At 41.5% G+C, this 16,861-nt stretch overlaps 1 protein-coding gene across 2 annotated transcripts in view; it reads left to right on the top strand.

Moving 5' to 3' along the window:
- Positions 1–16,861, top strand: part of Fndc3b (fibronectin type III domain containing 3B) — a 279,369-nt gene that overhangs the window by 62,221 nt on the left and 200,287 nt on the right. For both annotated transcript variants that reach the window (XM_042678836.1, XM_042678837.1), the window contains exon 3: positions 16,742–16,817. In XM_042678836.1, the coding sequence (XP_042534770.1) occupies positions 16,742–16,817 (76 nt within the window). The remainder of the gene's footprint in view (positions 1–16,741; positions 16,818–16,861) is intronic.

Here is a 16,861-nt window from a genome sequence, read left to right as displayed (position 1 = left end):
AGTAATGGCCATTTCAAATTCTGGGGCAGTTTTAACATTATGATTGTTTTTAACTGACTGCAATCTTTGATTTCATTGTAAAGCAGGGAGAGTAGACACAATCTTTTTTGTCCATGCTATGCCTGGTACCTGAAGTTGCATTCTGTAAATGTCTTTAAATGGATGAAGACTTTAAAAAAAGAGCAAATTTAATTCATCTATACTATGAAAACTGCAGCTATCTTGTGTGTGTGTGTTTGTGTTGTGTGTGTGTGTGTGTGTGTGTGTGTGTGTGTATACGCGTGTACTGGGGCTTGAACTTGGGGCCTGGGTGCTATCCCTGAGCTCTTGGTGTTTAAGGCTAGCACTCTATCACTTGAGCCACAGCACCACTTCTGGCTTTTTTTTTTTGTGGTTAATTGGAGATAAGAGTTTCTCAGAATTTTCCTGTCCAGGCTGGCTTCAAACCATGATCCTTAGATCTCAGTCTCCTGAGTACCTAGACTTACAGGTATGAGCCACCAGTACCCAGCCATAACTTTTTGCATTTGTGATACAGGCTAATTAAAAGAACTTATAATTAAAAAAGGAATAACAAAAATACTTGGGTGCTATGTAGTCCTCCTGTCATGCCCCTGGGTTCTTTGTTTTCAGATTCTACTAATTGCCATAGATCTAAAATACTTGGAAAAGTGGGAATGAATAGTGTCTATACTGATCATGCACAGTCTCTCCTTGTCATTACTTCCTAAACATACTTACTACAGTTTAACAAATGCTCACCTAATTGTACACTATATTCAGGAAGTAATACAGAGAGGATCTGAACTTGGGAGGAGGGATGAAGGAATATGCAGGAAGATGCTATTTGTGAGCATCCTCAAGTTTTGGTATCCATTAGCAGGAAGGAATAAGTTGTCCTGGAGGACTGTATTTAAAAACAGGAAGATTTGGGGTGAGAAGGTGGCTCAGTGGTAGAGTGCTTGCCTGAGATGCTGGGTTCAATTTCTCAGCACCACATAAGCAGAAAAAGCCAGAAGTGGCGCTGTGGCTTAAGTGGTAGGGTGCTAGCCTTGAGCTGAAGAGCTGAGGGACCGTGCCCAGGCCCAGAGTTTAGGCCCCACGGCTGACAAAAAAAAAAAAAAAAAAGAAAGAAAGAAAGAAAAAAAAGGAAGATTTGCTATCCAGCAAATAGCCCACAAATATAATCCTAGAGACTGTGGAGGCTGAGATCTGAGGATCGCTTTTGAAGCCAGTTTGGGCAGGAGAGTCTGTAAGCATCAATTTAGCATCAGAAAAATGGAAGTGGAGCTATCCCTCAAAGTGGTAGAGCACGACCCTTCAGCAAAAGAAGCTCAGGGCAGTGTCTAGGCTCTGAATGTAAGCACATCCATGTGCATGTGCGTGTGTGTGCACACATATGGAATATTTGCGCAAAATTCCGTATTTTATTTTTCTTCTGTGTACCTGGAGATCTGAGGACATAAGGCTTGACTTATCACTTGACAACAATAGACTGATAAAACTTGGCTGCCCTCCTTGTCTCCACTTTACCTATGCTTAACTTTTTATTTATTTATTTATTTTTTGGTCGGTTGTGGGGCTTGAACTCTGGGCTTGGGTGCTGTCCCTGAGCTCTTTAGCTCAAGGTGAGCGCTCTACCACTTGAGCCACAGAGTCACTTCCTATGTGCTTAACTTCTTTACCTTTGCAACTGCATCCATGCTCATGCCTCTTAAAATAAAAATAGCACAACTCATCAAGAGTTTTCAAGAGTTCCCATTTGTTGATGTTGACTAAGGTTCTTAGCTTGTACTTGTACCTGGCGACTTGGGAAATGAATTAGGATGTTACCTGCTTACCATGGCTCAGGAGAAGTATTACTATTGTTTGACTTAGGACCCATGGAGTTTTTGACTTCTGGTGACAGAACCTTCACTAAGTGCCAGATGCCTTGGTTCTGTTTACAGTCTAGATCAGGGATACTGTGCACAGATTCTAGATCTAACTGTTGCATGAGCATGGATGCAAATATTTGGGTTTATAATCATTTTTTAAAAAGTAAACGTATAGTGGTATTCCATAAATGTGGCTTTTTCCCCCTGCTTGGAGCCAGGACTGGGGTTTGAACTCAGGGCCTGGGCTCTGTCCCTTAGCTTTTTCACTCTGCCACTTGAGCCACAGCTCCACATCTGGCTTGTTTTTTTTTTCCCCCCAGGAGGGGTGGTTAATTGGTGATAAGAGTCTCACAGACTGTCCTGTGTGGTCTAGCATTGACCTACTATTCTCGGATCTCAGCCTCTGAGTAGCTAGTATTACAGGCGTGAGCCATTGTACCTAAGCAGGCATTTTTATTTATAGCACACTAGATTTTTCATCAACTATGATTAAATTTAATAGATTTCCACTCTCTGATTTGTTTGGAAATCTGTTTGTTGTATTGGACATGATATGACTGCTGTTGCTGCATCAGAACAGTGAAAATAGGATTTACATGCAGGAAGGAGGGATGGGCTGCCTGTGCATCCAAAGTATTTGAAGGCATTTGTCAGGAACCTAATAGCTTCATAGAAGCAGACGTTTCTTTGTGGTCATATGACTGGTTTCAAAGCAGACCTTGTGAAATAACTCACATCATGCTCCCGACATGATGGTAGTGAGAAGGCTGTACAAAATTAGTAACAATCTCCCAGGTTCCAACTGCAGACATATTCATTCTTATTTTTTCCTCTCCTACATTTCCAAATTCAAGTATACATAGACTGCCAAGAAGTTACTTGCTGGAGTGCTGTCATATGCTTAGCTACAACATTCAGATTATTGGCACTGATCTGAGCATCAGCTCTAGTGTTACAATTAAAAAAAAAAAAGAAAGAAAGCTTTGCAAATAGGGTCTTGCTGTGTAGACTATTTTGTCCTCTTAAATTGAACTCTCCCTGTCTACTTTTTGAGTGCTGGGGTTATAGGCATGTGCCACTATTCCTGGCCAGAGTTATAGTAATTTTATTTTATTTTATTTTTTTTTGGGTCTGGTCGTGGGGCCTGAACTCTGGACCTCGGTGCTGTCCCTCAGCTATTCAGCTCAAGGCTAGCGCTCTACCACTTGAGCCACAGCACCACTTCCGGCTTTTTTCTTTTTTTGCTTATGTGGTGCTGAGGAATCGAACTCAGGGCCTCATGCATGCAAGGCAAGCGCTTTACCACTGAGCCACCTTCCCAGCCCCAGTTATAGTAATTTTAAAGTAGACATGGTGAGCCCCCAGAAGAAATGGAATTAGAATACTACTTCAATGTTCTTACCTCTGCTGGTATTGCTTTGCAGCCCTGGGCTTTTTTCTTAGTAGCCAACCATCATATCAGGTCATCTGTTGAGAGGCAATGTGTGTTTTATGAGCAGCAGGTGTGTTCAGCATGACCCTTAACCAGAACAGTCGGGCCCTGCCTCTTCCAGGCCTGCCCCATGCTGTCCAATCCTTGCTTCATGCAGTCTTTGGATAAAATGGACAGTCTACCTTTAGCAAATTAACTCACTGAAGTCTTCTGTTTCAAATAATGGCAGTTAACACAGAGGCAGAGAGAACCAGAGGCAGCTGTGGCCTTGTTTTAGCTGTTGGCTAAGAGGACATACTTAGGAAATATTCCAGTGACCCCTTAAACATTAGGAGCCATCCTATGTATTTGGGTAACAACACAAGTCCAGTTTCTTTTCTTCTTTAAAATTTTTTAATTGTTATTATAAAGGTGATGTACAGAGAGGTTACAGTTACATAAGTTAGGTAATGAGTACATTTTCTTTTAGACAATCTCATGCCTTTCCTCACTCTATCCCAGTTTTTCCCTCCTGTCCCTACCCAAAGGTTGTATACTTCATTTTCAGTGTAGTGTCCAATGGGTACCATTGCTGAATTTTTTTTTGTTCACTCTTTGTCCCTACATTTCTGTGTTCCCCCTTACCCTCCCAAAGACAGGTAAGTGAACAAACAAGACAAAAAAAAAAAAAACAAAACCAGAAACAACAACAAAGAAAAAACCACTTGTTTCCATTTCCTGGAGTTCCTTTTGATAAATATTATTTTAGATGATCAGAGGCACATAGGCATTGTGCCTTTGTGTTCCTCCCCTACGAGTGTCCTCCTTTGGTCTCACTGTGTCTGAGTGCCTGGAGTCCTGTACAAGTCTATTTTCCATCATGTTTAATGTTCAGTTCACTAGGATTGATTTTCATTGCTTTGAAAACATTAGCAATGGGGCATTCCTGACAGGTTGATAGTAACAGGTTAATAGTATAGCGACTTACAAGTCAGCCTATATCCAAAATTAGACTCTTTGCTATCTCCACTGAACTGCCCCAGTTAGCTTTTGATTTGGGGTGGGAGGAGAGGTGGATGGGGATTTGCCGGGGACCAAACTCAAAAGCCTTGAGTGTAGGAGGCACATTAGTTCTCCCACTGACCTACATCCCAGCCCACCTGCCTGGTGACTGCACTGAGCATGTGGCTTTCTCCCATCTTTGCTGTAGAGCTGAGCAGTCAAGGCTTGTTCACGGAAACTCCATAGGTCTAAGATGGCTTGCATGCTGGTTGCAGTAGATGATAAAAAGTAGAACCCAGAGACCCTTAGAGACCCATGACACTGGCACCTGTATTTTGTTTAGTGACATGGCTTGGTAGCTGCTTTGATCTGAGCCAGGCAGCTGTTGTCTGGTTTTGCCATTTTACTTGTTGCTTTATGTTGTCAGCATGAAGACTTGTTCATATGCTCCTCACCTTGCAAGCCCACATCCAAAGCATCCTTCTAGAGGGGTGGTTGTTCTTTTAAATTCATTGGGTGGCTTTAGTCATGATGAAAAAAGAGCAGTAATAGAAAATACTAAGGTAATATGAATTATGGGGGACTGAAGACATCTTCATTTTTCTTTGAGAGTGTAAAAAAGTTGGGCATTAGTTTACATCTCTTCTGTCTGTGGGTCCTAGCTACCACATAGATCTAATAACATTGTGCCTTTATAAAGTGTAATCTATGCCTCAACCCTGCACACTCAGAACTCCAGAATTCCTCCACTAAGAAGACTTGAAGACTGCGTCACTCCAGGCCCTAACTCCTTCTTTGGAGGGGCCAATGGCTTTTTTTTTTTTAAATGGGATATTCTAAACCCTCTGGGAGAAATGCAGGACAAAAGTTTCTGAGTTTGACTCTCCCAGAAATTTCTGTGCCTAACAATGTAAAAGATAATGTTAAAGGTCAAATTTTCGTTATTGAACGCTTACCAATTGAAAGCTTTCACTGAATTTTCAGCCCTTACTTCTGACTGAAATTTTATAAGTTTGCTGGTCACCAGGAGACGTTCAGTCTCAAACTTTTACCTGCCTGGTTTATTTGTGGATGGCAAGTGAAATTGTTGGAAAGGGTAATGTGTAGTCAATGTTTTGGTTTCTTAAGAAGTGAAGGGAAGGAAGAGTACCTAGTTTGGTGCTTATGAGGTGCTAGGACCAGTGTGCTAAGTACTTACCTACACCAGTTCATTCGGTAATCATATATCCCAGAAGGTGGCAGTCATTCTTATAGGCAAAAACCTAAAAGTTTAAGTGCTTGCAGCTGGCAAATCAGGGCTGGAATACATTTCCCGTAGGACCTCTTCCAAAATGCAGATCCTCTTCTGAAATACAGGTCCTTCTTTCCAGGGAGATAGAGTGTCCTGGGTCAAGTGTGTCTTACTAGTCTTGCTTAGGTGTAAGCACTTGAGGAGGCATGGGATTGGTTTAGTAAACAAAGTTTATAGCAAAGGCTGTTGCTCTTCAATGTCTGTGGCTGCCATATTAGTTCCAGAAAGTAGCAGTTGTCCTCTGCTGACTGACGAGGCCCAAGGGTCAGTAGAGTGTTTGGAAGCACAGGGGCCGTGTTTCCCTTTGCAGAAGGATTCCCAAAGTCTAGGTCAGGTCACTGTAGAGGTCCTGTTTTTCCTTTTCCCTGAGATTAGCAACAGGGAAGCCATTGACTCTGTGGTCAGTGGCTGCTGAGAGTGATGTCCACAGGTGGTGGTGGTAGAGGTTCTTCTCCATGGTATGAAGACCTGCCGTGTGTGTGTGTGTGTGTGTGTGTGTGTGTGTGTGTGTGTGTGTGTGTGTGTGTGTGTGTGTGTGTGTGTGTGTGTGTGTGTGTGTGTGTGTGTGTGTGTGTGTGTGTGTGTGTGTGCGCGCGTGCACGCGCGCGCAAGAGAGAGAGCTTTCTGCTTGTCCTTTCTTCCTCAAACCCCACTCTTGGTAGCTTTTGAGATTTAAGAAATCATGAAACTTGTTGGAAGATTTGAACCCATGAGTTGTTTGATTTGTATTCCTAAGTGAGAATTATTTCTTTTAAGCAAAGCCAGAATACAACCATCAACCGAGTTTACTCTTTGCAAAGAAAGGAAATAGGCATTAGGTGCACAAGCATGTCTTGGGTCGCTCATTTTGACTTTCTGGCTTTCAAGGGGACCCAGAATGCAAACCATGCAGGCCTTGTACACAAGCCACGCGCAGCACCCGATTGCCAGTGGGCTCTCATTTTCTTTGTCTCAGATTGCTGTAGGGCTGCTTGGACTTTTCCTCTCGCCCTGTTAATAATATGTTTCAGAATCATGTGTTCTGTTAAAAACCACTTACGCATAGTCTTGGAAAGAGAACTAGAGGCAGGGAGTTGCTTCAGGGTGCAGAATATTGTTTTGGAGGCCTTGGGAAATAAATCTTAGAGTTAGTTCATTTACCACCAAGACATATTTAGTCAGTGGAGATAAACAAAAGAAGTCACAGTGTGCCTGGACATTATTTGTCCCAGATGGAGTTTAAACTTGGCTCATTGTGCTGCACTGATGTCATGGCGCATAAACTTGGCCCTCAATTAGACGTGTATAGAATCTGCTCTGGGCTTGTGTGTGCTGAGGGCCTGTGGGGAGGAGTGGTGGGGCAGGCTGGAAAAACTTGGTCACATTTTTTTTCCTTCACATTTTGCAGAGACTAGTGTCAGCCCTGTCTTTGGACGTGGTCCTGAAGGGGCAGGAATTGGAACGATCAGTTAATTTGTACAAGTTTCTCTGTGTACATGGGGATAGGCACTCAGGACTGTGCTGCTTTGAGAGCTCAGTATGAGTCCCACCTGAGTCCAAGCTGTTCAAGAGACAACTCTGGTACTCCGAGAATCTGAAGACACTTGCTTTCTCCCTGCCCCCCCCCCCCCCCCCCCATGCTAAGGATTGAACCCAGGGCCTTGTACAGTTTGATCTGTCTCTGCAGCCTCAACTTTGGCTCTTCATCTCATGCCTGTACCACTGTAGCCACATTGAAATTTTAGCTGTTGGAATGCATCATACCCTATAGTCTTTGTGTATGTACTTGTGTGGTTGCTCCTTTAGTAATCTACTGTGATCCATCCTTCTTTCCTCCCTCCTTCCCTCTTTCCCTTCTGTCTCATTCCTTTCTCTTTTATCTTCTCTTTTCCCTCCCTCCCTCCTTCTCTCTTTCTCTCTTCCTCTTTCTTCCCTCCCTTACTGTGCATGCTATACAAGTGTTCTACTGAGCTACATTCCCAGCCACCTACTCCCTCCCTTCTTAAATGCACTCCAATGACAATTTCTTCTGCTCTTTTGTTGTTATAATCGTATTTCTCCACTATAGAACCAACTCATATGCCAGGTATAATTTCATTGTTGTCAACATAAAATTGATCATCAGTGCTTGCTTTGTAAAAAGTGCCTGATGCATATGTCAGCATATGTTAGTTGAGTTGAATAATCAAGGTTTCAATGATTGCATTAGGTTGACTTACATAAGGGCAATGGAACCAGTACAAAGTCAAGGCCTGAGTAGGGGGATGTTCTGTGTAATGTGGGTAGGGAAGGTCTTGCTATTTATTGCTTCTCTCAGATCCTTCTAATCCCGCTCCCCCAAATTATGTTAAAGGACACAGAGTATGAGGCAACCGTAGTATTAATTTCAAGTTGTTGGAAACCTGTTGCCCTGAAGAGCAGTTTCCTGTAGCGTATCCATCAACAAAAGTTAGAAACGGAAGCAGAAGAATGGGAATATTCTTTCTGGGCATATTATCTGAAAGGGAAGAACAATGTTGCATGAATACATATATGGTTGGCATTAAAATGGATTCTAAAAGCAGTGGAATATTGGAACATAGGCAGTTGAATATTTCCTCAATGGCCTTGAGATCCGCTGCTGTGAGGTGTCAGGTGGCTTGTCAGCGGGGATTATATTGCTCTGTCTCATTGGATCAAAACCAGATACCAGGTAGTTGCATCTGAAATGAGATAGGCTAGTTTCAGTGTGCATTGTCAAGGTAGGACTGCTGATTCCCAGAACTGTGACCTGCAGACACTGCTGTATGGTTTGAGCAAAAGGAATTAATCAATATTGATCAATCTTAGGAATGAAGATGAGCCAGAAATGGTGATGGCAGGGACTCAAGTGTGTTCTCAATGAACCTATGTTATTTTATTGCATTTTATTGTGAAGATGCTATACCGCTGTATAGCACATAAGTATAGTTACATAACTAATGTAATAAGTACATTTCTTGTTGAACATTGTTACCCACTTCTTTGTTTTTCTCCTACTATCCCCTCCTTCTCCCCAAGTTGTAAAGTTCACTTCCAATATGTGTCTTGTAAGTATCATTGTTGCATTGGGTCAACCTTTGTCCTTTGTTTCACCATTTTGTTATTCCCTTCCCCAAATCAGGTAAGTGTATATTCAAGACGCAGGGTACCAGAATCTGAGACAGTGAAAGGAAAAAGAAAAATGAAATAAAATAAAATAAATAAAATAAAAAGAAAGAACTTGATACAATACATTGAGGACAACAAGGTCAGCAACCAAAATGAGACCTGTAGTTTTGAGGTTATTTCAATAAGCATCATTTTATATGCTCATGTGCATAGCTATTGAGCTGTTATGATCCTCTGCTAGAACTATCCTAGACATATGCTAATTATTACAAATGAGGGAAGCCATGGAGCCTGTGTTTCTTTGGTTTGGCTTACTTCAGTTAATATGACTTTTTCAAGTCTTTCCATTTCCTTATGAATGGGGTGATGCCATTCTTTCTCATAAAAGCATAGAATTCCATTGTGTATATATACCACATTTTCTTGATCCTATCATCTATTGAAGGGCATCTGAGTTGGTCCCACATCTTAGCTATGGTGAATAATGCTGCAGTTAACATAGTTGTGCTGGTAGCTTTAGCATGACCTTGTTTGTGATCATTTGGATAAATGCCCAGGAATGAGATTGCTGGATCATAAATATGTAAGTCAATTAATGTAATTCAACACATCAGTAGGAGCAAGAACAAGAACCACATGATCATCTCTATAGATGATAGTAAAAGCATTTGACAAGATCCAACACCCCTTTATGATGAAAGCTCTGGAGAAATTAGGAATCCATGGAATGTTCTTCAATATAATATATGACAAACCTAAAGCCAGCAATATGCTTAATGGTGAAAAGTTAAAAACCATTTCCTCTAAAATCAGGAATGAGACAAGGATGTCCACTTTCTCCACTCCTCTTCAATATTATATTGCAATTCCTAGCCAGAGCAATAAGGCAAGAAACACATAAAAGGGATTCAAGATAAAGTAAAACTCTTCTTCTTTGCAGATGACATGATCCTGTATTTAAAGAGCCCCATAGATTCCTCTCACAAATTACTTGAGCTGATCCAAAATGTTGGCAAAGTAGCAGGTATAAAATTAACCCACAAAAATCAGTAGCTTTTCTGTATGCCAACAATAAGAAGAGCAAGGCTGAAATAATTGCAACTCCTTTTGTAATAGCCTCTTAAAAAAAAAAAAACCTAGGAATAAACTTAACCAAAGAGGCCAAGGACCTTTTGGAGAAAACTTTAAAAACTTAAAAAAAAGGAAATTAAAGTAGATTTAAGGAAGTAGAAAAACCTCCCATGCTCCTGGATTGGAAGAAGTAACATCATGAAAATGGCAATATTTCCCAAAGCTATCTACAAATTCAGTGTAATACTGATCAATATCCCACCAACATTAAAAAAAAAATTTTGTCTTAAACTGGGTATCTGATACTTTGCTCATTGACTGGTGCTCTACCACCTGAGCCATGCCTCCAACCCCCTGAGAGTACTTTTAACTAAAGGATGATGACTGATCTTTTTGGTACTTTTCCCTGAAAAATGCATTTACTGAAGTGATTTGAGTAGACAAGATGGTGCTCCAGTGCATGTGGGCATTTGATAGCTGTTATTCTTAGCTGGGGACAAACCATACTGAAGCGTACTTGGGAGTTGTGTAGTTGAAACTTTAGATTCAAGTGTTGGTGATTCTCTTAAAAGACTCTTTTAACTTAGTTTGGGCCTGCTAGATTACGTTATACATTTCTTTTCCATTTAAGTGAATGCTGTGTTTACATTCTCAGCACAGAGCAGCTCTTTTTGTAATAGAATCTTTTTTTGTTTTTCTTCTTCAAGGCAGTGTACAATTAGAGTTGAAATGTCCTTCTTATATTCTGCCTTCTCACTTTCGTTGCCATGGCCTGTAAATGCTTCGTTTCTTTAAATGACTGCCCTTCTCCATCCTGGGCAAAGGTGGTCAGAACTTGGTGTTGCTAAGGCTTTGTCTGCAGTGCCTATAGGAATTCTGGGCTATCTGGGACATGGAGATTGCTGATGAAGACAGAGTTGTAGTGGGACTTTCTTCAAGGGCAATTATTTCCTGAAATCCACCTGTTGAACTCTTGTGCGCGTCTGTCTTTTGCAGTTCTTAAGTTGTATAATTTTAGCACATAAAAGTATCCCATTTGCCAGGCCCTGGTGCCTCATGCCTGTAATCCTGGCTACTCAGGAGGCTGAGATCTGAGGATCGCGGTTCAAAGCCAGCCTGGGCAGAAAAGTCCATGAGACTCTTATCTCCAGTTAATCAGCAGAAAACCGGACGTGGTGCTGTGGCTCAAGTGGTAGAGCACTTGGCTTGAGCTGAAGAGCTCAGGGACATGCCCAGGCCCAGAATTCAAGCCCCCATGACTGACAAAAACAAACAAACAAAAAACCAATATCCCACTTGGCCCAGCTGCTTGCTCTTCAGTTCCCATGCCAGTCCTTTTTTGTTTTAGGGGAAAGCCTTAAATTATCTTTGCCTTGTGTTTACTATTTGGCCATGAGGATTGGTGTGCAGTTATTGTAGCTTTAGAGTGATTATCTGGAGGAATGACAGAACTTGAGAATGACTTCATGGGAATGAGTCCTTTATGAGACTTCAGGAGAATACCTCCATGCCATGCCCTAATCGGGGCAGGGCCTCTGCGTCAGGAAATGAGCCTCAACTCTCAAAAAGGGAGCTTGTCCCAGTTAGTGTTGGTTGTGCCTTGAATCCAATTCACTGCCTTCTTCCACTGTGGCAGATTTTTGAAGGATCTTGATCGAGAGGCTTTGTGAGAAACTCAGGCTTACTGGAGTGGAGGAGCTGGTACTAAATAGGGGAACATGTATTTTTACCCTGCCAGGCTGGGTCCCAGTTTAGCTCAGACAGATACATTAAAGTTTGGTGACTTTGGACAAGACTTTTGTGTTTTTGAGCCTCAGTTTTCCCATCTGTAAAAGTCTGGTTAGTTATGTCTACCTTGCAGACCATACATGTTCAATAAGTAGGAACTATTTTTATAGTCATTATAAGGGAGAAAAAAACCTGGGCAGAAAGAGTTTTAATAAAGCAGTTTACATCATGCAAATTTCATCTGACAGATGTGAAATAGTCTGTTGAGGGAAACAGCTTTTGAGCTTTTTGATAGAGTACAAAACACTTTTGAACCATTAGAAAGAGACCTTGAGTCCAGGAAGATTGAGAATGAGAACATTTATCCTTTCAGTTGTGTTAGCAACAGACTGGCCTAATACTTATGTCCTCTGGAAGCCTCTGGTCTTGTGTTCCTTTCCTGTGGGCTTTGCCTGAAGCTTTGGTGGTGGGGGGGAGAGGGTGGGGCAGGGCAGAAACGGAGCAGAGCACGCAGGTGGTATTTGCAAATGACTTTCTACTCTATCTGCTCATGTCTTTAATTCTGGGATGTGGGATATTATTGCCGCAAAGATTTGCTATCACTTCCCAATAAAAGAAAAATAAAGAAAACTTTATTTGGAAAAAAGAGATGGGGTTCAGAAAAAAAAACAGTGCTTACTTTTCAATGTCATCTAAGGATTGCTGTGTTTTGAAGCGCAGATATCAGTGTACAGAGGTGAGTATGGATGGAGGCAATCAATCAATCAACCAGTAAATCAATCGTCATTCAGTTTTTCTCTGAACAAAAAGGTGATCGCTTTGTGTGTGTGTGTGTGTGTGTGTGTGTGTGTGTGTGTGTGTGTCTCCATGCCTTTGACAGTACTGGGGCTTGAATTCAGGGTCCTTAGTATGGTCCCTGAGCTTTTTCATTTAAGGCTTGTGCTTTACCATGTAAGTGGTAAATTGGAGGTTAATTGGAGGTAAGAGTCTCTCACTGACTTTCCTTCCAGACTGTCTTTGAATAGCAATCCTCAGATCTTGGCCGCCTGCTTAACTAAGATTACTTACAACAGTCGTGAGCTGCCAGTGCCTGTTGGAAAGGGTTAGTTTAAAAGCTGTTGCAGCCGGGTGCTGGTGGCTCACGCCTGTAATCCTAGCTACTCAGGAGGCTGAATCTGAAAATCATGGTTCAAAGTTAGCCCAGGCTGGAAAGTCCTTGAGACTCTTACTCCAATTAACCACCAGAAAACTAGAAGTGGTGCTGTGGCTCAAGTGGTAGAGTGCTCATCTTGAGTTGAAGAGCTGAGAGACATTCCCAGACCCAGGACAGCGCCCAGACCCAGAGTTCAAGCCCCACGACTGACAGGGGGGGGAAAAAAAAAAAGCTGTGTTAGAGCACTTGCCTAGCTTAAGGGAGACCCTGGGTTTGATCCCCAGAGCTACAGAAAATAAAATAAAATAAATACATTTTATGAGATCACTTGGACAAAACATTTGCTCACATGAAACTCTTTTGCAGCCTTTAGGATATACTATGTCTTTTTTTTTTTTTTTTTTCTTAAAGTCATTTGTGGACAATAGTAAATATTGGCTCGAAGCCATAGGTGTTCATTTGTACAGGAAACAGGTTTAAGGAAGATACATTTCACAGCCCCTGAAAGCCACTGAAGTGTGATGAGCTCTCCTCCCCCTGTGCTCCTTATGTCTTGTTTGTCTGGGGACCAATTGAACTTCTCAGAAGGAGGCAAACATATGTGTCTCCTTCAGCCCCCACACACAAAGGTTTTTGATATGCTGACGTGTCACAGGTGCCAGGTGGTTGGTGGTGTTTTCATTTGAAGCTTAAGTCAGAATTTGTCTTCAGAGGTAGTCTTAGATACTATTGTTCCGATCAGTCAGCCTCCCAAAGTTTAAGTTGCAAAAGTAGCTTTTCCTTTTCTCTTCTAGCGAATAAAATAGAAAAAACAACAACAAAAACGAAAACAAAACAAAACACACATGTAAGCCAGGTGCTCTTGGCTCACACCTGTAATCCGAGTCACTCAGGAATCTGAGATCTGGGGATTGCAGTTTGAAGTCAGCCTATGCAGACAGATCAAGACTCTTATCTCCAATTAGCCAGCAAAAAGCCAGAAGTGTAGGTGTGGCTTAAGTGATAGAGCACCAGTGTTGAACAAAAACCTCTTAATGAGGCCTTGAGTTCAAGCCTCAGCATCCCCTCCCCTCCCTGCTCCCTGCCCCCTGCCATAAGAAAAGATGATGTGGTTTGGACAGCAAGGTCATATTTTATATTCTGTATTTAAGAGAACCTTGTAACAGTTATCTCTGCATGTGAAGGATGGAAGGGGTACTGACTGAGACTTGTGTGATACAGAGATTAAGTGCTCCCTGTCTGCCAGGGCGTGACTCCTGTCTTCAAGACTACAGATGCCTGGGGCTGCTGCTGACCCATTCATGTCTGTTGTCAAGACCATTCATTGGGCTGGTGTGTTAAAACTTTATTTTTTCCTCTGCTTATTGACAGCAAAAGCTGCAAGGTACTCAGCTTCTCTTGGTACAATGCAGTGCTTTCTTCTTAAAATAAAAATATCTCTTGGTGCCAAGATGAATACCATTTATTCAAATAGTGACCTTTTGCTCTTACTAAAAGAAATTGGTATTGGGACACAGGAGATTTGCCTGGTTTCTGAGGGACCTTGGGAGATCACAATCTGGTTGCCATAGCAACTCAGCAGCAGTGAAAATTACTCGTACTAGACATCTGAAGAGAGGTATTTTAGGGATGCTTAAAAGCCCTCTTCCCTTTATTTTTCTCCCTTGAGGAAGTGGGGCAGTGGTCAGGAGTAAGAGGGGGGCCTGTGTTTTCACTCTGGCCTTGGTGACAGTGATGGCTGAGGACTGGTCACAGGCCCTTTCTGTGTAGTATGGTAGGCAGACAGTGTGACAATCCAGAGCATACCCCACATTCACAAATCCTCACTCTTTTCTCCTAGAACTTTCTGACAACCCTGGTTGTCAACCAGGGTTGAGGACACATTGTCTGACAATTTGTAGGAGAGAGTAAGTAAGTTTGAGATTTGTCAAACAGAATCTGGGACCCAGAGTTTTGATGTCTATCAGTTTTCTTTTCCCCTGACTAACTCCACAGACATTTTATTATGAGCTTATCCCTAGAGCTTTAGACACAGAGCAGAGGGATTTTGCTCTTTTAGGGTGATGCTAGTATTTATCTAAGGACTTAAAAAAAGGTATGATTTTCCTTGTTGAAGTGTGGGTTTTTTTTTGTAAAATTTCATTTATTTTTGATTGTCAAGGTGATGTGTAAAGGGGTTACAGTTACATACGTAAGGTAATGAGCACTTTCCTTGTCAAACTTGTTACCCCATCCCTCATTTTTCTCCTACTTTCCCTCCCCCTCACCCCCTGAAAGTTGTACAGATCATTTCCAATATATTGCCTTGTGTATATCACTGTTGCATTGGCTCCCCCTTGTCCTTTGTCCCACATTCTGTTGTTCCCCTTCCTTTCCCTAATTCAAATAAGGCATTTGGAAGACGGGGAACAAAGAGTGGAAGAAGACATGAAAATGAAAAGATTTCTATGTTACTTCCTCACATGATCCTTGAACTGTTCTAACAAAGAATTTAGTGTTATGATAAATGTATACTTGTTTACATCATTGATACATGTATACACATGTATCAAAAGAAGTAATCGATGCAGTGTGGTTTATGCCATTATAGTAAAGTGTACTCTATATGTAAAAACAAAGTTTTGTTGTTGTTGTTGTTGTTGCTGTTGTTGTTTTTAAACTCAAGTGAGTGGCTTAGTGGTAGAGTGCTTACCTAGCATGCATGAAACTGGATTTGCTTCCTCAGTAACACATGAACAGAAAAAGCTGGAAGTCAGTGCTAGCTCAAGTGGTAGTGTGCTAATCTTGAGTAAAAGAAACTCAGGGACAGTGCCCAGGTCTTGAGTTCAAGCCTCAGGACTGGCAAAAACAAAAACAACCCCTTCCCTCCCTCCCCCCAAAAAAAAACAAAACTCAGGTGACTTCCTGAGTTAAAAGAATGATTAAAAGTGAACTTACAGGAAAGCAATGGACATGTTTCAGTTGTGCTGAGGATCTGACAAGATTTCTTCTTGAGGTCTTCTAATGGCATTTGGTGTTTGTATTGGTATGAGTTTGAATGTTGAAGCCTGAAAGATTATTGACATTCCTATTGTCCAGAAAAAATAAATTACCTTCAAATAACTTATCAGCCAAAATAATGAGAATTGCCAGGGATAAGTCTTACACTCCTTTTCCTTGAGTAGTCCTGATGTTTTTTCTTCCCCAAATTCATCTATTTTCTAATGTTAAACATAAAATCTCAGCAGTGAGTTCTTTTTTTTTTTCTCAGCAGTGAATTCTAAGGTGAATGAGTAGAAAAGGTGAAATACAAAAATAGTAATGATTTAGTTTTTAAAGATGAAATGACTTTGATCTCAATAAGGAGTTTTGTAAGACAGATAAATAAAATTGATTTTTTTGGGGGGGTGGTAGTGGATATTGGTACTGGGGCTTTGAACTCAGGGCCTGGCCACTTTTTCACTCAAGGCTGACACTCTACCACTTGAGCTCTAGCTTTACTTCTACCTTTTTGCTGCTTCGTGGACATACAAGTTTCATGTACTTTCCTATTCGGGCTGGCTTCAAACTACAATCCTCACATCTTAGCCTCCTGAGTAGTCAGGATTATAGGCCCAGCTGAGCCCTTTTATTTCTGTGAATTACTTGCTATTGTTACATAGTAGAATCAAATAGCCCAGGTTATGGTAGGAAGCAGAAATCAGTTGTTAGGTCAAAGCCCCATTTCAAAGTTTACCTTTGAAAGTATAGTTCTTCACTTGTTTCTTTTTTCTTTTTTTTGTTGTTGGTCAAACTCTGGGCCTGGCACTGTCCTTGCGCTCTTCAGCTCATTGCTTTTTTCTTTTAAGTCTTGTGTCTATACTCATTAGGGAGAAAAAATAGTGTGCTTTCAAAAGAAAAAAATTACTTACAATTGAGCTTTTTAAAGCTATTTAACCTAAGCAATGTCGGCAAATTCAGTTTTTCAATGCAAATGTGAGCGGCATTTAAGATGGATGCTCTGTGCTTTCTGCTGGTATAGGATGTGTGCTCCATACTCCCTGGCCCCTCAGGGAAGATGATGAAGCTTGAAGCCCCCAGCGCTCTAGTAATAAACTGAACTTGTGGTGTTGTTTTGGCAGGTTATTCTCGTTCAAGTCAATCCAGGAGAGACTTTCACAATCCGAGCTGAGGACGGGACTCTTCAGTGCATCCAGGGTAAGGAAAGTTTTGCTAACTATTTGGAGCAAAGTGTTTATCCC

Source organism: Dipodomys spectabilis, unplaced genomic scaffold, assembly GCF_019054845.1.
Source record: "Dipodomys spectabilis isolate Male_0828 unplaced genomic scaffold, ASM1905484v1 ptg000050l, whole genome shotgun sequence".
Taxonomy (NCBI): Eukaryota; Metazoa; Chordata; class Mammalia; order Rodentia; family Heteromyidae; genus Dipodomys; species Dipodomys spectabilis.
Note: the sequence above shows the minus strand (reverse complement) of the source record. Positions and strands in the feature narration are given on the sequence as shown.